This window comes from Crinia signifera, chromosome 19, assembly GCF_055691185.1.
Source record: "Crinia signifera chromosome 19, ASM5569118v1, whole genome shotgun sequence".
Lineage (NCBI taxonomy): Eukaryota > Metazoa > Chordata > Amphibia > Anura > Myobatrachidae > Crinia > Crinia signifera.
Genome location: NC_139226.1, coordinates 35,117,691 through 35,143,412, shown reverse-complemented (window position 1 = coordinate 35,143,412; position 25,722 = coordinate 35,117,691). Strand labels below are relative to the sequence as shown.

The 25,722-nt window shown below is 46.8% G+C and overlaps 1 protein-coding gene across 3 annotated transcripts in view; it reads right to left on the bottom strand.

Moving 5' to 3' along the window:
* The window catches only part of PHLDB3 (pleckstrin homology like domain family B member 3), a 65,738-nt gene that overhangs the window by 4,996 nt on the left and 35,020 nt on the right, over positions 1-25,722 (bottom strand). For all 3 annotated transcript variants that reach the window (XM_083162356.1, XM_083162354.1, XM_083162355.1), the window contains 9 exons: positions 18,203-18,340; positions 16,658-16,786; positions 15,021-15,176; positions 13,844-13,954; positions 13,002-13,076; positions 8,897-8,987; positions 7,996-8,182; positions 6,357-6,435; positions 58-186 (listed from right to left, as the gene is read on the bottom strand). In XM_083162356.1, coding sequence (XP_083018482.1) covers positions 58-186; positions 6,357-6,435; positions 7,996-8,182; positions 8,897-8,987; positions 13,002-13,076; positions 13,844-13,954; positions 15,021-15,176; positions 16,658-16,786; positions 18,203-18,340 — 1,095 coding nt within the window. The remainder of the gene's footprint in view (positions 1-57; positions 187-6,356; positions 6,436-7,995; positions 8,183-8,896; positions 8,988-13,001; positions 13,077-13,843; positions 13,955-15,020; positions 15,177-16,657; positions 16,787-18,202; positions 18,341-25,722) is intronic.

Here is a 25,722-nt window from a genome sequence, read left to right as displayed (position 1 = left end):
CCCCAACTACTGCAGAACTAATAGCAGATGCTATGTTGTAGGATGGATTTCACTTACAGGCTCAGCAGTAATCTCAGGGGTGACCGGCTGGACGGTGGGTGGGGTGGACAGTAGCTCATCTTCTTTCACATGATTCTGGTCCGTTTCTAGACGTCTGGTCATTTCCTTAGCTGCCCTCCTCTCCTCCTGAAATGAAAGCAAGATATGGGATTAGTGGAATAAACACCCTGCTGTCTCCCTCTCTGTACTCCTGGGGGAGAAGGGACGCCTCCTCTCACCAAATATCAGAATAGGAGAGCGGCTGTATGCAATTCAGAAGGGTGTACTGGGTGACCTGTGATGGCAAGGAGGTAATGGAAGAGGACCAATGAATGCAAAGTGACTGACTGTGGATTAGCCAATCACATTCTTCTTATGTATGCTTAGGTCAACCGACAGCATTGGGGCACAGGGTATGGTCGACAGTCATTAGGTCGACACCATTAGGTCGATATGCATTTAGGTCGACAAGAGTCTAGGACCTAGGTTGACATGCAGGAAGGTCGACCTTCAAAAAAATGTGAAAAACCCCATGTCGACCTTTTGACTGTCGACCTTACGACCCTGTTGACCTAACCCAGGTCGACCTAGACTCATGTCGACCAACATGCTGGTGACCCAATGACCGTTTCCCGCGGCACATATGTGGGAACTACTCCTAGTAAGGAGCCCCCACTGTCCTCTTGGTTCAGGTCTTCCAAGCATTTACCTTGTCCTGCCTTCCTCTACTATGGTGCCCGACAAGATCACAGGGCGGAAGTGCTGTTATACAATCTGGGATCAGGAATTGAGCAAAAACCATCTCCTGCCCTGACCACCATACCCCATACCAAAAGGACGGTGAAATAGGTCGACATAGGTAAAGTTGACAGGGTCTGATTGACAACACAATCATTAGGTCGACAATGGTTTTTTTTTTTTTTTTGAGCCGACAGGCGGCATTTTGAATACCCTACCATCTACTGCGGCATGGTGGGAGAATAAAATAGTGTGCTGAGCATAGCATGAGCCATGCGAGAGGACTCGGTAGACTTAAACGGTGTCCATGTCGACTGTGTTGACAGTCGTGACAAAAAATGTGAAAAACTCATGTCGACCTTTTTAACTGGTGATCTTCCTATTGTCCACCTTCAGGCCCTGTCGACCTTACCCATGTCAACCTATTATTTTAGGGGTCAACCTAAGGCCTGTCGACCTTCCGTGGTCGACACAATACATGCCGACTGAAAGTTGGTTGACACAATGACACATACCCCAGAGTAAGGAGGCGCCACCCTGTCATTTTTATATATTATGCAGCAAAGACGCACTGCAAAACACATGGTATTGTAGCCCGCTTCAGCCTCTCTGCTCATTAATACAGGCGTTTCCTACCTCATGTCCCACTGGGTTCAGGGTTCAAGAGAAGGTGACAGACTCAGCAGCATTCTAGTAGTAATAAAAATGGGGAGGACATTACATTAACCCCTTGGTGTCCCCAAATCATATCAACCAAAACCCTTTTTTGTCAAATAAAAAGACATCATTGTAGGTTTTGCAGTGCGCTCAGTGATACGGATGAGATAATCCGGGGTCAGAGGGAACGACTGGCGCCAGTATATTGGAGCAGAAACAAAATGATAAGTAGTAATATAATACAATGGACAATATAGGGTCTAATTCAGCATGGATCGGTAATGTGAGAAGCTGCTGATGACTGCGAGCAATAAGCCACCGCCCAGAAAGAGAAACCGCCGGTGCGTTTGCGAATGCATCCAGGACCGCTATCCACTCGCAAATCCAATATGCAAGTCTTTGCCATCTGAGCAAGCCTGAAGCTGCCACTAAGGCAGGCTGGAATCAGTCAGCACCGACGTCAGAGACCAACCCCAAAAATGCCTGGCCACGCCTTTTCTTTTGACACACCCAAAAAATGCCATGTTTCCCCATTCCAAGCGGCGGCTTCCTGTCAAACTGCGGCTACATTGCGTTTACGATCCATGCGCATTTTCAGACGTTATTTCCCATGCGCAACGTGAAAACTCACCTATTCACCAAAGCGTACCCTTCCACTGCATAAACCAGCTGGTTCTCCGACCCCTTGCCTGCTTACATCCTGCTATCTAACCACCACCCACTTGCTTGCACCTTTTGTAATCTGTCTGTCTCCCCTTCCTACTAGATTGTAAGCTCTTCCGAGCAGGGCCCTCTTCCCTCCTGTTGTCATAGCCCTCTTCTCTTCACATGTCACTCACAGCTCTCCTATACTCCAACACTCAGTGACCATCTTTGTCTGCATACTCATCTCCATCATTGGCCTCAAGCCTCTTATAGCATGGGTCTTCAAACTGTGGCCCTCCAGATGTTGTGGAACTACGTCCCAGCATGCCCTGACAGTTTTGGCATGCTCTTATAGGAAAAAATGTGGCAATGCATGTTGGAACATGTAGTTTCACAACATCTGGAGGACCACAGTTTGAAGACCCATGGTCTTATAGTATGTTGATTGAGTCCTCACTACTTATATTTAAGCTGTAATGTGTATTGAACTGTGGTGCTCTTTATTTGTACTGTATTTTTGTTATTTATTCAATGTTACGCCAAGTTTTGTCTCCCTGCACTGTTCCTTTGTACGGCGCTGCAAAACACTTGTGGCGCCTTATAAATAAAATTATAATAATAATGAACAAATGTGCAATAATTCTATAATAGTCTGATACGGGGCGGGATTCTCTAAACTAAAAATGCTGTAAAAACCCCGTTATCGGGGTTTTTACCGCATTTTGGGATGCTGTAAGCATCCCCCGCCGGGTTACCGCGGCGGGGGGCATCGCCAGAAAAATCTGGCGATGCCCCATAGAAGCCAATGGGCTTCTATCGCAACCCTCCGCCGCCCCGCGCCGACCCCCCGCCGCACCGCACCGCCCCCTCCCCCCTCACCTGTGTCCGGGCAGCACAGCGCAGTGCTGCCCGAACCTGTGACCTCCTCCCTGCACTGATCCTCTTCCGGGTGCAGGGAGTAGGAGAGCCCGGCGCAGCAGCAGCAGCGCCGGGTGTGGGAGGGAGGGGAGAGCCGCCAGGGACCTGCTGGGACCCGGCGACTCTCACCGCAAAGGACAGCTGTCCTTTGCCTTAATTATCGCATATGTTACAACATATGCGATAATTAAGTATGCGATGGGCGGCGAAGGGGGGCGGAGATTCTTAGAGAATCTCCCCCTGAGTCTCTAATTAAGGATCCATGCTGAATTGGTGCCCATAGTGCTGAAGTCCTCAGATAATTCTGACTTGCTGATAATTGCTTGCCCCCCCCCCCCCAAATCAAAAAAAAAGAAAAAAAAAAAAAGAGAGAGAAAAATGCTGCTTTAATTATTTGCATTTGTAGATCCTGAATAATAAAGGTATATAAACACCTCCGGATCGTGTGTATATCAGCCAGCTCTCTGCATAACTGGATAATCTCTACTTTGTTTGCTGTAGCCAAGAATAAACATGAAAAACCCGTTTGCCGACTCTGGCTAGAACACAGTTTGCCAAGGAAAGACGACAGCCACACTAGCAAACTGTAATGTTAATCTATGAAGCTTCACTTCACCACGCACCTAACATAGCTAATGTAGTATACACAGTTCTGCACATGTCCGCTAACACCCTAACAAGCCGCAATACAGACCCGCTGCAAAACACACACACAAGGATAGGTTCTACCTGAGGTGTGCAGCTTCCCAGACGTGTCAGCGAGTCAGAGAGAGGAAGGAGTCTGTGCCGGGGAGACTCGCGTCTAAAAAGCAGAAGCACTTACATGACAGTCATGTGACACTGACAGCTCCAGCTCAGCTCGTGGTGGAGCTGGATGCACGGTGCTGGGTGACAGTGTGCAGTCAGTAACGCCGGCTGTGTAGGAATCGATGAATGCATGCGATACGTGGCTGAAGTCACGGAGCGCAGTACTAAAAATGGGGCGTGGCAGATGATGCCAGTAAAGCCGGGTGTGATTAGTAGATTAAAGCTAAAAGAAGTATCCGCAGTTGTTGCATGGCAGACTGCTGCACTCCTGGAAGAAGTTCTCCATTGTACAGCACAGCATGCACCCAATGTCCATTATTCGGATCAGTCTGCCTAATGATAGTCGATTACAAAGCTGAACGCATCCTGGAGACCTGTGTGGTTCCCGAGCCTTACTAGTAGCGCACCGTGATCTTGGCCGTTGGTATTGGGGCATTTAAATGTTTAGGAAGTGGCCATTGGGACGAGTATAGACACCAGTCTCAGGAATACTGATGCAGTCATGTGACAGCCCGCCGCGGGATACGGTCACTAGGGTCAACTGAATTAAGATCGACACACATTGGGTTGACCACTGAAGGTCGACAATGGAAGATCGACAGTCAAAAGGTCAAAATTAGGTTTTAGTTACCTCACCATCCACTATGGTGTGGTGGGGAGATTAAAATAGTGCAGGGGTCTTCAAACTATTTTGCGCTGGGACCCCATCAGACAATAAAAATAATTACAGGACCCCAGCAAGAAGGCCATCACATCACACGTGTAGTCAGCAGACCGCACATACATGGCAGCGTTGTGGAGGCACATAGTGATGGGAGGAGTCTAATATACCATAACCCATCACATCACACGTGTATTCAGCAGACAGCACATACATGGCAGCATTGTGGAGGCACAGAGTGATGGGAGGAGTCTGATATACCATAACCCATCACATCACACGTGTAGTCAGCAGGCAGCACATACATGGCAGCATTGTGGAGGCACAACATGGTGGGAGGAGTCTAATATACCATAACCCATCACATCACACGTGTAGTCAGCAGGCAGCACATACATGGCAGCATTGTGGAGGCACAACATGGTGGGAGGAGTCTAATATACCATAACCCATCACATCACACGTGTAGTCAGCAGACAGCACATACATGGCAGCATTGTGGAGGCACAACATGGTGGGAGGAGTCTAATATACCATAACCCATCACATCACACGTGTAGTCAGCAGACAGCACATACATGGCAGCATTGTGGAGGCACAAAGTGATGGGAGGAGTCTGATATACCATAACCCATCACATCACACGTGTAGTCAGCAGGCAGCACATACATGGCAGCATTGTGGAGGCACATAGTGATGGGAGGAGTCTAATATACCATAACCCATCACATCACATGTGTAGTCAGCAGGCAGCACATACGGGATGCAGTTACTATCCCAGCGGTCGGGATCCCGGCGTTCAGAATCCCGACGCCGGAATCCCGACCGCCGAAATACCGACATATTCTCCCTCCGTGGGTGTCCACGACACCCCTGGAGGGAGAATAAATTAGTGTGCCGAGCGTAGCGTGGCACCGGGCCCGCTGCGTGGCGAGCGCAGCGAGCCCGCAAGGGGGGGCGATCCACGTCCCCCCCCTTGTCGGCATTTCGGCTGACGGGATTCCGGCGTCGGGATTCTGAACGCCGGGATCCCGACCGCCGGGATTCAGTACTGAATCCGCACATACATGGCAGCATTGTGGAGGCACAGAGTGATGGGAGGAGTCTAATATACCATAACCCATCACATCACACGTGTAGTCAGCAGACAGCACATACATGGCAGCATTGTGGAGGCACAGAGTGATGGGAGGAGTCTAATATACCATAACCCATCACATCACACGTGTAGTCAGCAGGCAGCACATACATGGCAGCATTGTGGAGGCACAACATGGTGGGAGGAGTCTAATATAACAGACAACTCAACAGATTTATCAGACTCCTTGAACCACTGACTGAGATCGGAGAAGTCATCAGCCTGATTGTCAGCAACATGGAGTCGCAACCCCATGCTGAGAAGGTCATGACCCCATGCTGAGAAGGTCAGGACAGTTTGAGAACCACTGAAACAGTGTGATGAGCACAGCAACGGTGTCCACTATGTCGACATTTGTGATTAACTCGTCAACCTTTTGACTGTCGCCCTTCTCATTGTCGACTGAATGCTTGTGTCAACCTTCCAACCCTGTCGACTTAAGCCCTGTTGACCCTCAATGGTCGACCCAATGTATGCCGACATAAATTGAGTCGACATTTCTCTGGCTCCTAGCAAGCCATACATATTGTATGAGTTTTGGACGCTATACGGCTGCCAGTGACCTATTGTCAGAGTCAGTCAACTTGAGCCGCAGCGGTGTATACGTGTATACAGGGACTGGTACAGGAAACGAAGGATCACTTGGTTTATCAATACTTTGGTAAAGTTATTAACATATATAAATCCAAAAAAAATTGATAATAATCATCATCATCATCATCATCATCATCATCATCATCATCATCTGCTCACCCTGGCCTTCAAGAGTCGCTCCTTCTCTGCCAGGGCCTCCCGGAGCTGACGCTCTATCTCTGCTATTTTAGGCATGGGTCTGAGGAAAAGGAAGGAAGATGGTTAATAAAATAGAAGTACTGCAGACAATACTAATTGTGCAATATATCATTTATCTACTGTCAGACAAGTACCGTATATACTCGAGTATAAGTCGACCCGAATATAAGCCGAGGCACCTAATTTTACAACAAAAAACTGGGAAAACTTATTGACTCAAGTGGGGCCCTCACTCGAGTATAAGCCGAGGGGGGCTTTTTCAGCATAAAACCTGTTCTGAAAAAGTAGGCTTATACTCGCGTATATATGGTACGTAATGTTTTATATTTGCAACGCCTGCTGCAGGAATGGGCGTCTGTTACAGGCGGGTCAAGAGAGGAGAGCGTCCATGTAAAGACTTTATACTAGTCAAGGGTCTACTGAGCATGTTCTGACCCAACCAGGCACGAAAATTGGTAAGATGATAGAGGACATTACAGTGTTACTTTCATATGTAAAATGTTAGCCTTTAATGATACACAGTGTTCATGCAACAGAGCCACGGCACCATATAGAGCAGGCATTCCTAACCACGGTCCTCAAGGCACACCAACAGTGCAAGTTTTGTAGACATCCAGGCTTGAGCACAGGTGACTTAATTAGTATCTGAGTGATTCTGATGAAACCATCTGTGCTGAAGCCTGGATATCACTAAAACCTGCACTGTTGGTGTGCTTTGAGGACCGTGGTTGGGAATGCCTGATATAGAGTATTGGCACAAGGCCGCAGCCCCATATAGAGTATTGGCACAAGGCCGCGGCACCATATAGAGTATTGCCACAAGGCCACGGCACCAGATAGAGTATTGGTACAAGGCCATGGCACCATATAAAGTATTGGCACATGGCTGCAGCCCCATATAGAGTATTGGCACAAGGCCGCGGCACCATATCGAGTATTGGTACAAGGCCGCTGCAACATATCGAGTATTGGCACAAGGCCACAGCCCCATAATATAGAGTATTGGTACAAGGCTGCAGCACTATATAGAGTATTGGTACAAGGCCACGGCACCATATAGAGTATTGGTACAAGGCCGCAGCACCATATAGAGTATTGGTACAAGGCCGCGGCACCATATCGAGTATTGGTACAAGGCCGCTGCACCATATCGAGTATTGGTACAAGGCCACTGCACCATATCGAGTATTGGTACAAGGCCACAGCCCCATATCGAGTATTGGTACAAGGCCACAGCCCCATATCGAGTATTGGTACAAGGCCACAGCCCCATATAAATTGGCACAAGGCCGCAGCCCCATAATATAGAATATTGGCACAAGGCCGCAGCCCCATAATATAGAGTATTGGCACAAGGCCGCAGCTCCATATAGAGTATTGGCACAAGGTCGCTGCACTAGAGTATTGCTGCAAGGTATGCAACACCACCTGCATCATTTCAGCAGTACTAGACCCTAAATCAGAGAGGAAATACTATACAATGTGCTAAAGATAAGTACAGCAGACAGAACTAGACATTGAATATAGGCTTACAAGTACTTTGCAGAAAGTGTTGTCCATGTAAGACACATATATGAACAAGTCCGTATGTCATGGTTACCCGTATGTGAGTGGTAGTCTGGGAACTCCATTTTGAACCCTTCCACCGCTAGACCGCCTGTCCGCTCCTTGCAGATTCCGGCTCCGAGCGATCTGAAGATTGGGGCTGATGGCTAAGGCGATCTTACCACCGGAACTGGTGGAGGACACAGCTAGGTGCAATGCCAGGCCGGCGCTTTCCAAGCACGCTGAAACAACAAAACCACCACCAAAGGCATGTAGAGGATTGTTATACAGACGTGACTCATGCACACAGAAAACCGTAACACGCAATAATAGCTGTACATATATTATAGCAAAAACACGCACACACGGAACATATATATTCCTATTGTCTGCAATAAAACGTATGCGGGTACAAAGTGCAAGATGCATATAAACAGGACCCAATAACCCCACCACCCAATGTGATGGTACCGGTGAGACAGGTGGCGGCTGTGAGCAGGGAATTCCGTGGGAATGTAGAGCATGCGGAGGAATAACCGGTCCTAGAAAGGACTCTATCATCAGGGAGGGATCCAGGTTCTTTGCTGTTGAGTTTATTAGGAGGAAGGAGATATTCTAAACTGTACGGTAATACACAAAGGTGTTCCTCAATCAACAAGGATTTGGTGGCCTCCCATATTTTAAAGGCTTGATGAAGAATGGCTGTAAATCCTTTATTACCTATAAACTGCTTATCTTATACTTCTGCCCATCCCAGGTCATGTCCGTCAGTGCAATACATTATTTAATTGGTATTGTTACATGATCTTGTACCCATCATGGAAAGCATATGTTCAGAAATGGTGCTTAAACCTTGAAGTGGATTTTAGAATAAGGTGTTACGTGCAAGTACACACACACACACACACACACACACACACACACACACACACACACACAGAGGTCTGGTCACTCACTGCTTCCGTGGAGCGACACCGGGCGTTCAGACTGCCGGACAAATGGAGCGTTCCCCCTTCTTTTGGGCAGGCTGGAGGTTCTCTGGAGCGCCTGGTGCAAAATTTCAAAAACAGCCAATGAGAAGAATCCAATATGGATCTGTAATGTCTGAAGTCCTGGACTGCAGGACATACTGGCACTGAGCACAAATAGACATAGATTCATCAGCACAATCATTTCTTGTGTGCAGTGCTTTCCTGGGAGTTGTCTAAGTACCATGAGATTTTGCACAAGAGAGAAGAGGCTTAGCGGCTTGTGCTGAGCTCTGTTTGGTGGAGCTCATCATATGCTTCTCATGCCCATGGAGGACAGAAGCAGCAGCAGCCTCATCATGGAAGGGTTTTTAATCAGAGGCAGCGCTTTGCCTGTCAGGGCTCCTACAGAGTAAGGTCAGAGAGACAAACACAGGCTTTTCATGTGGTATTATATATAGGTTTATATTAATCCCACCCCTGCAGTTACCCATTGACCTAGTTTATACTGCCTTTACTCTGTGTTTTGACAGAATAATATTCTCCCATGCAGCTTGCAGCCAGTAATGACAAGTAGGAGGGGGGCCCCCTGTCTAAAGTGACCCGGGCCCCCCGAAGGCTTAATCTGGCCCTGGCTGAAAGGCTAATGACTGGAGAAGACCCATGAGGACATTATCTCATATATTTGGCTACATCTGTCACTCAAAGTGTGTGAGTGTGTGTATAACAGGAGGGACACATTGTTTCTGGACTTCTCCCTTAATTAATGATTGCCAGCACCTGTGTTGAAGCACCTTTCTAATCAATTAATAACATGTGTGAAACAGGTGATGGCAATCATACATTATGAGGGAAGTCCAGAAACAGAGCAATGTGTCCCTCCTGGAGAGGGTCATGTTGGGAGGTATGTGACTGACTCACATGACAGAGAACCAGCCCAGTAAGCCTACAGTGCCAGACATCCTCTGCCTCCCCATGTTGCCCAGCAAAGACACTGCACCAGGTGAGCGCCCCCCGCCGCCCCACCCACTATTCGCGCCCCCCCCCCCTGTGACCCCCCCTCCCGCGATTCGCGGCAAACCTCCCCCCCCCCCACGGTTCGAGGCAAAACCCCCCGTGCGATTCGCGGTAAAACCCCCCGCAATTCACAGCACCCCCGCGACCCCCCCCTCCTGCGATTCGCGGCAAACCCCCCCCCCCATGGCTATGGTCGACAATGAAAAAGGTTGACATGAGATTTTGAGATTTATTTTTCATTTTTTGAATGTTCTCATATTTATTCTCATGTGTCGACATGGACACCAATGAAATGCCACACTTATGTCAACATTTACATGTGTTGACCTTTCTGTGTTGATTTTTTCTTGTGGCGATTTGCGGCACCCCCCCTCCTCCCGCGATTCACGGCACCCCCCCTGCGACCACCCCCTCCCGTGATTGGCGGCACCACCCCCACCCTGTGACCCCCCCCTCCTGCGAATCGCCGCCAACCCCCCCTCCCACGATTCGTGGCAACCCCCGCAACCCACCCTCCCACGATTCGCGCCAACCCCCTGCGCCCTTCCTCCTGCGATTCGCGGCAACCCCCCTGCCCCCGCGACCCCCCCTCCTGCAATTCGCTGCAACCCCCCACGCCCCCCCTCCCGCGATTCGCGGCACTGTGTCTCCCACCCTCCTCTTTAGTCCCCCTTATGCCCACACACCCCTATCACTACCCAGCCTCCTGTTTTCCTGTGTTGTGACCTCCGCCAGTGGGGAGCCGCTGACTCAAAAACACCCTAATATACTATTGCACACACACACAACTAAACAACATGCACACACAGCCCCCCTCCCCCCCCCACACCCACAAATGTCACTGTACCATCCACACTATCAATGTACATCTTACTCTGTAACCGCTTTTTAATTAAACAAAACAATACACACCCCCTTCCACATCATACAGTATGCTCTCTATTTAACACATTTCACCTATAACTCAAGTTGCAATACAGGCATCTTTCATACAATTCTAACCATATTTCTCACAATACAAACGTTCACAAATTAAGGGGGCGCAGCCCCTTACGACGGTGTGAAGAGCCCCCGTAGGGCGCGATGAATCACCTAGTACAGCAATACATGTTACCAATGCGTTGTCATATATAACAGCCTATACATTGTGCAGATCTTCTGACCACTTCTGATTTGTACATTTTTTTCTAATTGACAGTTTAGTATTATAAGCATTTTGCTGATCTCACTGAAGTAATGCGCAGATTTAAGAAAAAGTGATATTGTTGTTATCACTCATTAGGAATGTTAAATGATGTTCCAGCCAGTCAGGTCCTGTGTTTAAAAAATGATAGGAGCTGATTGGCTGGAGCACCATTTACTATTTATAACGGTTGACACTAAGAATACAACTTGTTGTTAAATCTGTCGTTTTTGCCATTAAAGAAAATGTGATAATTTTGTATGGTTGCAATAATACATAAATAATAGTAGTACATTATTATTCCTCCACCACCAGCACCACCATCATCTTGCTATGCAAAAAAAATGTGAACATATAGGTTATGGTTGTAAATAAAAGTCGATTCAAAAAAATATTTATGGGGAAAAAAATTATACATAAAAAATTATAGCAGTATATTATTATTCTGTAGTAATAATAATAATAATAATAATAATAATAATAATAATAATAATAATAATAATAATAATATGCAAAGAAAACAAGCACCTAAAAAAACCCACTAGGGGGCAGTGGCACTGAAGAATACAGCACTACAGTAAGGGGGTTATTCTGGTTTATTCGCAGCCTTGCGAGTCCACCAAACCCCACCTTACAAATGGTGGCCTGGCCGCCAGCCATTCGCAAGGGCGATTCCCTTGCAGGGCCTGTGAATGGATGTTACACTGTAACAGCTGACATCCGGTGAGGTCAGCTGGTCGCCCCCTGCTCCTGCGTCATCGCCCATGAGATGCTGGGCATTCCCATATGCAAATGGCCCGTGCCACCGCCCCACCCTCCTTCACGCCCCTGCCCGCACACTTGGATGCGTGTGCCCAGCGAACACCCTGTTCACTGTGGCCGCATGCAACTGGCGTATGCACATGTGCAGAAATGGCCCTGCACAGGCACATACACCCACCATCGGAGCCACAGCGAATATTCTGGTCTGTGTGAATGGACCAGAATAAGGGCCCTAAGTCTAGAATGGACGCTTTGGAAAGAAACCATAGTTTTCAATGAAGTAGTTAACCTTTAAAGATTTAGCCACTCTTAAAAATCCGCAGCACAAACTATCTGTCAGTATGATAAATGCTCACAGCGCCTGTGTAAGGGCTATTTCACACGCTTCGGCTTCTGCCGGGTGGCGAAACCCCACACGGCCAAAAGCCGTGCCGCACACAGTAGCTAATAATGGATACGATTGTGTCCATTCACACGGGACGGCCACGGCCCAGCCGCAGCCGGATCCCACCACTGGAAGGCCGGTTTCACACACTTCGGCTCCTGCCGGACGGTGAAATCCTGCAAGGCCGGGGAGCCGTGCCGCACACAGTAGATTATCATGGAGGGGATGGCCACAGCCCGGCAGCCGTCCCTTTCAGGGGCGGGATCCGGCTGCAACCGTGCGGCCGGGCCATGGCCGTCCCGTGTGAATGGACACAATAGTGTCCATTCACAACTAATGTGTGCGGCACGGCTCCCTGGCCGTGCGGGATTTCACCGTCTGGCAAGAGCCGGTGTGTGTGAAACCGGCCGAAGGGATGGCTGCCGGGCTGTGGCAATCCCCACCATTGAAAACTTCTGAGTGCGGCACAGCTTCTTGGCCGTGCGGGGTTTCGCCACCCAGCAGGAGCTGGAGCATGTGAAATAGCCCTAAGGGGTCATTGTTTTACAGGTCAGCGCATAATAAGTTTAAAATAAATGCAAGCACGACTTCCAATATAATACTTATAAATAAAAAAAAACGCATCGTATACATAAAGTGCTTCATACAAAATAATTGCAAATGAGGGGGGAAGGGGGGGGACGTAGAGAAGGAAGAGAGTCATAGTAGAGAATACTATTAGGTAGAGTCAGAATGGGTGTTCTCACCTTTTTTGGGGTGCTCTCCCTCTGGTCAGAGTCCTTCCCACACAATGCACTAAGGGCCACCAAGCGATCTTTCTCCTGAAAGCAAGGAAATGCATGCACTATCATTGTAGAGAGCTTGTAGCTATGACAAAGACAGTTTACGTTAGGTAATGAATCTATACTTAATCTGCAAGTTACGAAGGAATGCAGTTCCTTAGAACAGCCTGAAGATGGCGCTGTTGATGCTAAAAAGTTTTAAAAAGTACTGAGAATTCCATTGTTAACAATCACCCCATTCATTAGGGCCTAGTATGGCTTAAATAGCTCAGTTGGTGGCAGGGGAATCTATAGAAGAAAATTAATTAATAAGCAAGAGTCATCTCCTGCTCATTACGAGGTGCCCTGGTGGTGGGGGTGCATGGCTGGGATTTCCACCAGGCGCGATGCACTCACTCAGCGATCTGGCACTAAGCCCTCTCCCCATTCATTCATTGTTTGTCGGATTAAGGAGAAGTTGGATTTCCGAATCATGACAATGTGAAAGTATCATTTAAAATCCATTTACGCGTTCTTCCTATTCTGTGAAGTACATCAGAGCACCTACCATACACATACATAAAGGCTGAAGAAAGGGGAGGGGGGGGGGGGGGCATGTATTCCTGTCAGATGGTGTCTTCTGTGGTTGATAATTAGTTTCACTGGATTAGTTTCTGCCACTTATGAATACTACTGGTACTTAGTGTAAAACCTGACATGACAAGCACTGTGCCTGGGTTATCCACTCAGTCTGGAAGTGAATCCCATAGTCCCTTTGCATGTGACGATAGAGATACCCTGCGTCATCACCGTACTCTTATACATACCTTGCTCAGAGACTGGAAGATGCGTGTGTTCTCCTCCCGGATTCTCAGTCTCTCCGTCTGTGCCTGTTCCTCCGCACCCCGAACCTGTTCCTCCAAGCGCAGAACTTTGTCCTGTATCATGAATATAAGACACATTATAAGGTGACACGACACATGATTCTATCAGAGATGTACAGTTCAGTTCTCCAGAAACCTGAATCCATAGAAACTTTGTTAATCTGAGCCCGAACTAAAACACGGTCCGGATCTTCTGTGAGATCCAGTCCCGGATTGGATCTTCACGAGTTTCGGAATTTGGATTTTAAATCTAAATTTGGGGTTTTGGATTGTAAAAACACTACAGGATTTTAGCGGTTTTTAATCAATTTTTTTTTTTAATCAATGATTATCGATTTATTGATTTTTTAACCAGACCAAAAACCAAATCTGTCAAAAGCCAGGCACAACGGGGGAGATGGCGAATATCTCTAGTTTCTAGTAAAGCAGTTACCGATGGCTTCGTAATCATGCAAAGGAACAATAGATACAGAATATAATTCATTGCCTGAATATTTATGTTAGCCAAGCATGCTGTCATTGGCAAGTAAAATACACTTCCATCTCGGAACACACCAAAGACAATAATGCAAATCGTACATTTCAGGTCATATAAACCCCTGAGATTGTATATGGGCTGCCTACCAGAGGCGTAACTTTGCAAAGCAATGGAGTCAGGGGCATCAACAGCTCTGCCAGGCCCCAGGTAAATTAAGGAGGGGTGCGGCTACCAGACAAGGTTGGGCCACATCCCAGTGGGAAAAAAAAAAGAGGGATATAGAGGACAGGCTGCTCTGAGCTGGGGAAAGAGGCTGTGATGCGGCCTGTCATCTCTCTCCATACTGCACAGGGGGAGGGAGTAAGGGGCCCATCCAGCAGTCCCGGGCAAAGAGTACACCGCCCCCCCCCCCCTCCCGAGGGCCCAGAATGGAGTCATCTGCCGCCGGGTTCCTGCTCCCAAGGGGCACCCCCTCCTCCCCTCCAAATCTGCATCAGTTAGTTGATAGACGTTGATTTAGCTTCTGTGGCTGACTTCACTGAAACATTGCTGATTAATAAACACCTTTGTGTATTAACAAATTGGCAGAATTGGGCTACATTCGGTCTTTTTATATAGAGGGTTTTAATGACATAATCTCACCTTCCTTTTGTTCAACTCATTTTGCTTTTTAGATATGTTCTGCGAGATCTGTCGGAGCGAGGCTTCCCTTTCCTCTTCTCGACTGCTTTCTCTCTCCAGCTGCTGGAACTCCAAATCTTCAAAGGACTTAACAGCACTCTCCATCATCTCTGTCATCTGAAAAGAAAGCAAGCATCAATAGACTCCACCCACGCAGAACCATAACTGGCAGAACCACACAATGCAGAAAAATTATTTACAGAATTGTACAAGAATAAACCCCTCCAAGACATATTCATAATTGTGAGAACATTACTATGGTAAACCACCTCGAGGCAGAACCATGATTTACATAACTGTTCAATGACAAACCCATCCCATGCAGAACCAGCATTTACAGCACTGTACAATAATAGACCCCTACTTTTATATCTCTGCTCATGCTGCTCATGTAAATGTGGCCTGCTGATGGGCACATGCGTAGCGTTCACACTTCTGATCCAATAGTCTTGCATGGTGTTAACGGTGTGGAATAGTGTGCTGGGCATGTGCACGGAAACGCACATCTTACTAAATAAACCCCAAAGTCTAATTGTGACCAAGGGGGCGATTCTCTAACACAGAAATGCGGTAAAAACCCAGTAATCGGGGTTTTTACCGCATTTCTGTGTGCTCTAACCTCCCTCCACAGTGGCAGCGCTGCGGAGGGAATCGCCAGAAGCCATCACGGATCCCTCCCAGCATGCCCTGCGGCCGGTGCGTCACTCTGCGCATGCGCAGATAGACTCCCGGGTCACAGACCCGGAAGTCCAGTACCGGCACCGCATCGCAAGGGACAGCTCTTATCGCAAGAGCTGTCCCTTGCGTTATTAACAGCATATGTTAGAACATATGCCGTTATTAAAAATGTGGTGGCCGGTGAAGGGGGGCGATAGAGGGTTGCGGATGTTACAACATCCCGCCCATAATCTTCATCTAGAGATGAACCATACACTGATAGACACGAAGCCTAACCTTCATCTAGAGATGATCCATACACTGATAGACATGAAGCCTAACCTTCATCTAGAGATGACCCATACACTGATAGACACAACACCTAACCTTCATCTAGAGATGACCCATATACTGATAGACACGAAGCCTAACCTTCATCTAGAGGAGACCCATACACTGATAGACAGGAAGCCTAACCTTCATCTAGAGGAGACCCATACACTGATAGACAGGAAGCCTAACCTTCATCTAGAGATGACCCATACACTGATAGACAGGAAGCCTAACCTTCATCTAGAGATGATCCATACACTGATAGACATGAAGCCTAACCTTCATCTAGAGATGACCCATACACTGATAGACACGAAGCCTAACCTTCATCTAGACCCATACACTGATAGACAGGAAGCCTAACCTTCATCTAGAGATGACCCATACACTGATAGACAGGACGCCTAACCTTCATCTAGAGATGATCCATACACTGATAGACATGAAGCCTAACCTTCATCTAGAGATGACCCATACACTGATAGACACGAAGCCTAACCTTCATCTAGACCCATACACTGATAGACAGGAAGCCTAACCTTCATCTAGAGATGACCCAACAAATAGAGGGTCTACCGGAAAAACCAAGTTGATATAAACCTGCTCACCTCCTGAATCTGCTTCCTAAGCTGCTCCCGCAAACTCTCTGGCTGGTTGTCCAGCTGTGCGCGGCACTCCGATATCTTCTGCTCCAGTTCTTTCACTTTCTTCTTCTCAGTCTGGAGCTGCAGTTTATCCTGCAAGGACAGGAAGGAGCAATAACATTTTATAGAACAATATAACTAATTAAAGAGAGCGCATGTATACCATTTAATATAAATTTATTGTAAAAAAATATAAATTCTAAAAAAACATTTAATATCAATAAAACACATTTAATGCAGGTTATTGTACCCCTTGAATATTGTCCAGTCATATAAACTATTTATTAGCAATGTCCAGAATCATATAATCTGGGTTTTCTTTCCAAGCACAGTTTCTAATCATGAGACAGTGAATCACTTTGTATCCATTAGAGTAGCTGTATGAGTGCTTGGATAATTTGTTTCCAATGAGAAGGAAAGCTAAGTATATCGAACTCTGACGGGCAACGGATCAAGGGTGTTGGTTTCCAAATGCCGCTTGCAGTGCGCAGCCCTCAGCGTCGCACTTCACTCTCCCGATGGGCGCTGGATGATGGTGGGACAAGGCAGTGCGTGAAATTGTCCCTCCTTGCTTCCATGGGTGATGGTAAGGGTGGCGGGTAGATTCCTGGACAAGTCAGAGGGACAGGCTCAATCCTTGACGCGTTTCTCCCTCTTGGAACTCTGACGGTTTCCAAGATGTCAGAGTTCCAAGATGTGTTATTGATATTAAATGTTTTTTTAGAATTGAGATTTTTTTTATAATAAATTTATATTAACTGGTATACATGCGCTCTCTGTAATTTGTTATATTTTCTTGAATATTGACCTCCAGTGTCTCTCTTTTGGAGCTGCACATCTATACCAATTACAAGCACTCCCTAACAGTACTTGGGATACATATAGAAAGATTAATCAATCGTTTACTTTCTTTTGCGCCTGATGTATTTATTTGTAACTGTTTTTATAGAACAAATAAGGGTTCAAAACACATTTACATATTTGAATGCACTTTTGTGCAGAGAATACACCCGGCAGTTAAGGCAGAGCTGCTCTTTCAATGGCGTTGGCTCAATGGGGGTCAGGAGCTTGAGAGCCACAAGTAATCCAAGCTTAACCTGCAGTCTCAATGTGCCACCGGTGCGCATGAGATGACAGAGGTGGCGAGAGCTGGTTCTCATGGCTATTACACCAAGGTGCCCATTGGCATTTGATTTACACTGAAAGGCAACCCGTTCAACTACCAATGACATTGCAGTTGAACTCATGTTCAGTGGACCACCAAAGGTCGCTGCATTGACCTCCATGCCGTTAAATTCTATTAAAATGTATGATATGTGCCGGCAGTATTTGTACCACTGCAACACTCCCGGATACAGTGACTGGGTGGCAGGTCACCGGTTACTAATTTCAGACCTGTTTTAGTGTTAGAATGCTGATGCAGTACAAGAAATGGAAGCCAGGAACAGCGAGGCCTCAATCAGTAAATACATCATTCATGTGGTTTCTCAGTATAGAAAGAGTTTTCACCTTATCTCTCTCCTCCTTCCACTTCTTCTCCGTCTCTCCCAGCTGCTCATGGAAGACCCGGATCATGTCCTCATCTTTCTCCATCTCCCTACGCTCGGTTCTCAGCTCCCCTTCCAGCAGGGCCAGCTCCATCTCCACCTGAAGGCACAACACGCTGGCAATTATTACAAGAATCCAATTTTGCCTTGGCTGAAACAATGGTTTAACACACACACACACACACACACACACAGGTATGCAAAACTACACATCCGATTTATTTCAAGCATATTCGCTATCTAGAAAAAGATAAAACTGATTGCAATTTGAAGACCAAGTAAACATGAAGTTCTTTGCTAATTGCGCAGGTAAGGGTTAAAACCTAAATGCATCTCACAACTTCAATACACCAGCACAAAAAAGGGATTTCTTATGTAGTTGCCCTTGGATACAACATTGCTGCGTACATTGCATACAAGTGTATCCAGGGCGCCGTATCCCAAGGCAACAGAAAATAAACCCTATCCCCGATGTGAAGACAAGCCTAGGTATAAATACAACCCACATAGGTCAACACTGAACAATTACTTCCTGTGCACGGCTGCCTTCACCTACTGTGCGTCGGTGTTCCCTGATCAGTCAGTCTTCCCTGGAATTCCAGCCCACAGTCTCCCACCAATAACAAGGTGACAAACCGCATTCTGCAGTTGCCCAGCGCTGTCTCCGTCCGATGACAAAACTTCCCACAGGAAAATGTATTCTTATTGTAAAAAGAAATCCCAGCGTGACCAATGAGGCTACCTGCATAAACGTCGACTCTACGGACACCTCCCCATGTCTGAGCCTCCGAGAAGTCCCGATCATGAATGGGAGTAAGGTGTCTGGTGCATCCTCGCCTAAACGTAACATTAGAAGTAAAAAAGGTTCCAGTGTATGGATGAGCTAAGTTACTGTATCGCTTCATTGTCACAGAACACCCACAGAGCGAGGTACACCCGTCCAGACACACAGCATAAACAACCCACTGTGTACACACTTAGGAGGAGCCAGGCGGATGGCCCACAGGTTTGGTAGGATCTCTCTATGGCGTCAGAAGACAAGTTGGCATTGTGTTCGGGGATTTGGAGGTCAACCTAAGTAAGTGTACAAATGTGATACCTTGGCATAAAGTGGCAGAGGAGATATTGGGCAATATTCTCTAAGCTTCAAAAGTGATAAAATGGAGAGTGATAAACAGCCAGCCAATCAGCTCCTGTCTGACATTTTTCAAACACAGTCTGTGACATGGCAGGTAGGAGCTGATTGGCTGGCTGTTTATCACTCTCCATTTTTATCACTTTTGAAGCTTAGAGAATCTGGCCCATTATAGAAGGCGGAAGGAGACATTTGCCAGGTGCGCTAAAGAGAGATTTTCACAGACCACAGCAATGTCCGTATTGTTACTAGTTACTATGAATTGATCTTGGGATCTACGATCATCTAGTGGCACCATCGGCCAACAGCGTGATGAATGGGGTTGTGCTCTGACAGAGATCCTGGTTTTGGCGCTCCCAACAAAATGGAGGGAACGTGCCTCTGTCAGCTGACTGTTGATCGCTGACAGTCTGCAGCCGATCTGCTTCAAACATTGCAGAACCCTTACTGGAGTACACGCGCAGTGAGGGATCGGTGCATGCGTAAAAATACCGAACATCAGTACTTTGAGGCATAATAAACAGCACTGACGTTGGGATCGGAATCAGTCCCCATATGCTATCACATGCATCTAAACAGAGAGTCACGTCCAGTATCGCATGGACAGCCTTTTGTATCGTCAGACATTTTGTAAATGCTAAACCCAGCATGCTTTGCAGGTAGCAGATCTGTGACAGAGGGCAAGGCATGCTGGGGCTTGCAGTTTCACAACACCTGGAAAGCTACAGGTAACCGGTAGCTCGTTAATATCCCCTCCTCCTACAGACCACAAGCTTCAAGTCATTCTTCTCTCCCCCCCCCCCCCCCAGTTTCCCCACAGTCGTAGAGTTGTGCAAGGGTCAGACTTACAATTGCACAGACTGTGAAAATCATTTGATGCTGAGTGAATTGTGTATGGATGTGCAACAGGATAGTGATATTTTCGCAAATTCCCTCGCAGATTTACAAAGGGCGACTTTTCGCTTTCTCCGGGCAGCTAACCACTTTCTCCGGGCAGCAAACGTAGGGACTGAGTGAGTCCTCCCGTAATTTGCAGCCGCTGCCCCAATGCACTGGTGTGTAATGCTTAATCTGACCCTGAGTGTCCAGCACAAACTGTACAAGAACACCGAAATCTAAAGGACATTCAATCCAGCAAAACAGCAGCCACAAACATTTATTGTGTCTACAGGTTCTGTTACAGTCCCCAGGCTTACTAGAACAGCCGGGCACTGGGGCCTGCAGTTTATATAAGCAGCATTTACCAAAGGCGGCCGGAAGCACAATATATTATCAGCACTTTTTGCTAGAAAATAAACAAATGTCAGTGACTCAAAAGCACAGACGGGGGCCCTGCGAGAGACTTCCTGTACCTGCCGCTTCCATTAACTGCTTTTTCAAACACATCCAACTTTATTTGACAATCTCTTCCAAGAGCAGCTGGATTGGGCAACATGTATAAGCAGAAAAATGTAGATGAACTCAGTATTAAGGACGGGTGTGAATTATTAGGTCAGCAGTCAGTAAGTCAACCACTATTGATCGACATACAAAGGTCGACATGTGAAAAAGACAGACATGCAATAGGTCAATGTGTACAAATGGTCGACAAAGGGAAAGTCAACACAATTTTTTTTTTTAATTGTGTGTCTATGTCGACATGGATATTAGATTCTCCACCTATGCTGACATGGATGGAGACATAAGAACAAGTTGGTTTAAAAAAAACACACATGAAAACCTAATGTTGACCTTTTTATGTGTCGACCATTACAGAATTATACAAGCACACAAGCATTCAGGATATACAGTGCCGACCATTACCATGTCTACTTATTGTGTGTCGACATTTTTCAATGTGTCAGACTGGTTTTGCACCTAATCACTGCAGCGTTGTTGTAGCGCTTGGGGCGGCTCCGGCCGTGTCATCTCTGTTGTGTTTGCGTGCCAGGTCTAGGGTTCTGCACGCAGGTCATGTTGACCTTTTGACTGTTGATCTTCCTATTGTCGACCTAATGCTTGTGTTGACCTTCCAACCCTATCAACCTTAGCCATGTCAACCTATTTGAGCTGTCGACCTTCAGTGCATGTCGATCTAAATGGGGCCGACCTAGTGACCGGATCTCCCCAGTGGACATGGAGGTGGAATATAATCGTGCCCGAAGCATGGTGTGCGAGGCGAAGCGAGCAAGGCAAGGGGATGTGATACATTTATGTGGTATCCATGTCGACAACCCATAAACCATTATGTTGACTTTTTCCATGCCGACCTAAAAAGCATGTTGACCGTTTTGGTGTGTCTAACTTTGGTGTATTTTTGAGAACGTCAGTACTGCCCTCTAAATGGCCTAGCAAAGCATGCTGGGAGTTTGTGCACAGCATACATGTGACAAGATGCATGAGAAAATCCTATCCCACAGTATCATGACTGATCCATCAACACTGCACCGCCATCCTCTCCCTCCTCTGGTTTCGGTTCCTCCCCCCTTGGGGCGCGTGGTCTAGAAATACCGGTTTGTCAGGATGCGGCATAGACTCCTTTTGTTATTCAAAAGAGGATGACGGAGGGAAGAATCATTAGACAAGACAGGCGGATTCGAAATAAAACCGAAACACAATAATAAGTGGATGAAGAGCGGAGAATGAACAGGGGCACGAATGGGTTAAACACAAAGTGTATTGCCCAACAAGAACGCTCCGCGTGCTATTAAGGGGGCCCGTGGTGACACCCATTGCATCATCATACCCCTGCGCACGCTAGGGTCAGTGTTGTGGCAGTTTGATGACGCACGAGTAGGGATGGCCATCGTTGCCATTGTCATGGATGGTTGCCATTGTTGGCAATAGTGCAACTGGCCATCGATAGTGTAAAACTATGCAATGGATGACTATTGATAATTTTACCTATCGATAGTCATCCATTTGGTTTGACTGATTGGCCTGGGAGCCAATCAAAACACGGGGTTGGACTTTGCGGGTGTCAGGGGGCGGAGCTATGCTTCGTATCACGGCACTTTGAAAATAAACAAAAGCAAAACATCGGTTTTGCTGTGCAATCGATGGTGGGAAACGATCTGGTTCTCCCCATCAATGGCAAATGTATTCAACATCGGCCATAAACCATCAATGATTTTGAATCATCGATAATTGATGGCCATCCCTACGCACGTGGTCTCATCCTGGCATGTCCGTCCACCTTGCAGGCAGGGAAGCACTGTTCCGGGAAAATATGCCACCTTTCCTGGGAGACTGGGAGGGGTCACCGTACAACTCCAGAGACTCTACCTGCCTGGCCCTCCCGGGTATAGAGGTATGGGCTAGTTACTGCAATGGCTTTCTTATTAGACAGCTGCTGAACCGTATCTAACATTAGGCGATTGCAGCTTGACTATCAGAAATGGCCGAGGGTCTCCCATGCAACTACAAGGCCCTGGGCCTTCAAATAGTAAGGGTGGCGCGCAGTCACCATGTTTTCCTCGTGACCCTGCAGCTAATGGGCCCCCGGTTTTGGGGCCCATTTTGTTTAACATTTTTATTAACGATATTGGGATAGGGTTACTCAGCAATGTATCCATCTTTGCGGACGATACAAAACTTAGCAAAGTCATCAAATCACCAGAATATGTCACCATGCTTCAAAATGATCTTGCAATTCTAGATGAGTGGGCAAAAAAATGGAAGATGAGGTTCAATGTAGATAAATGTAAGGTTATGCACCTTGGGAGACACAACCAGTGTGCAAGTTACAACCTTAGCGGAGAGGAACTGGGTAATTCCATACTTGAAAAGGATCTAGGAGTCCAAATAGACAGCAATCTAGGATGTAGTGCCCATTGTAATGTAGCTACAAAAAAGGCCAACAAAATTCTGGCATGTATTAAGAGGGGAATGGAAACTAGGGACTCAAGGGTAATTATGCCACTATATAAAGCATTGGTGAGACCTCACCTAGAGTACGGAGTGGAGTTCTGGGCCCCACACTATAAAAAGGACATCATAGAATTAGAAAAAGTCCAAAGGCGAGCAACAAAGCTTATTAGGGGAATGGAGAATTTAAGCTACGGGGAGAGATTAAGCAATTTGGGACTATTTACATTAGAAAAGAGACGTTTGAGGGGGGACATGCTCAACATGTACAAGTATATCAAGGGCCAATATAAGGAACTGTCACACACCCTATTTTCTACTAGAAAGGAATCTAGGACGCGAGGGCATGAGTATAGATTAGAAGAAAAAAGATTTCATTCAGCTAGTAGAAAGAATTTCTTTACGGTCAGAACAGTCAAACTCTGGAACTCTCTTCCCAGAGAGGTGGTAACGGCTGGCTCATTAAATGCGTTCAAGGCAAAGTTGGACAAACATTTACTGGAGAAAAACATCCATGGGTACAAATAAGAAATATAATTTGTCTGTAAAATACCAGAACCAACCAAATCAGCAATGGATATCTATACCAGGTTGAACTAGATGGACGCAAGTCTTTTTTCAGCCTTACCTACTATGTAACTATGTAAAGGCATTTATATAAGCATGCATTCGGGAATTCTCTACATTGTTATCAATGGCTGTAAATTATATTTGTACAATCGCCGCTTAATGATGTAATACTTGCTCATTGTAATGAACCACACACACACACACACACACACACACACACACTATACTGGCAGTGACAGGGCTATCTGAACCACCTTGGAATTATTTGCATATAGTAAAATTACCGGCAAAAGACTTCCAAACCTGCATTTTCCCTGTAAGACAATGATGAGGAACCTGTGTTGTTGAACTACACATCCCAGCATGCCCTGCTATTGTTTAGCAATTTGACCAGGCTAAAACTTTTCCGGGGCATGTTGGGATGTGTAGTTCAATGACAGTTGGAGGAATAAAGGTTCCCCATCCCTGCTGTGAGCGCTTATACTATACCGGGGACATGTACTAGTCACTACCTACAATTCCTAGCAGCAGATGTCTGTGTTGCACAGTTTGGAGGGTTTGTGTAGGGATAGCCACCGACCATCGATATTCAAAATCATCGATGGTTTATGGCCGACTACTTTGCCATCGATTTTTCACTTCATCGAAGGCACAGCAAAACTAATGTTTTGTTTTTGTTTTGTTTTTTCATAGGGTACTTGTGTATTAGCCGGGCGCCCGGTACGTAGTTAGCGTAGCGGCGCTGTCAGAATCAGCGTAGTGTTCGCGCGGCCAGCGTAGCCAGTCAGAAGTAGCGTAGTGTTCCCGCAAACATAGTAAGCGTAGTCAGCGTCCCTGTCAGAAGTAGCGTAGTGTTCCCACGGCCAGCGTAGTCAGTGTCCCTGTCAGATATGTGTTCCTCAAACACCCCCACTCTCCACGGCAGCCCGAAGCGTGGCGAGCGCAGCGAGCTCCGCCATGTCGGTGTGGAGTTGATAATAAAAAGTGTGGCGAGTGGGACGCGGATTACTTCACATATGTTCCGCGTCCGCTCGCCACACTTTTTAAAATCAACTCCACGCCCACGTGGATAGTGGGGGTATGAACAGGTCGGGAGGACGCATAACACATCCACCCGCCACGCTACGAGCTGGCATGGATACTGGGGGTTTGAAAATGCCTCCTTTATTGTGCATAGGACGCACTTGTACCCGCATACCCCCTTTATGCATGCCTCTCAGCCGGCGCCCGCATGATCCCCTCTCTGCCGGCATCCGCCAGCGCAGGGGATCTGTGAGTGGCGCTCACTAGGCTTGGCATGGACACCGAGGACAGAGCCATGGACGCCGGGCTGCCGTGGAGTCACAACGCTAACTACGCTAGGCAGCCGTTGGGCTATGCTGACAGCGTAGCTTAGCCTACACCTGCGTACATATGCTAATTAGGCACCCGTCTAATACACAAGTACCTTTCACAGTGCCGGGACACGCAGCATTGCTTCGCCTCCAACACCCGCGAAGCCCCGTCCACGTGTTTTGATTGGCCCACAGGCCAATTAGTCAAACATAATGGATGACCATCGATATGTAAATCTATCGATGGTTATCCATTGTATAGTTTTACACGATCAATGGCCAGTTGCACTTTTGCCAATCGATGGCAAAGGCAACAAAATGGACATCCCTAGGTTTGTGTGGGAAATGGGTGTTTTTTCTGCCTGATTTGATGTACCTACACACTAAGAGATTTTAAATGATATGTACAATAGTTCCCAAACTTTTTTGAATCGTGGCGCCCTAGAGTACCAGAATTTTCTTCACGGCACCCCTAGCCGAAAAGTTTCTTGTTGGGGATTTTAGAAAAAAAAAATTATAAATAAGAAACTATTGTTTATATGTAATGTTTATGGTCAGTTATGTGGTGAGGAACAGTATTCACTTCTGTTTGTCCAC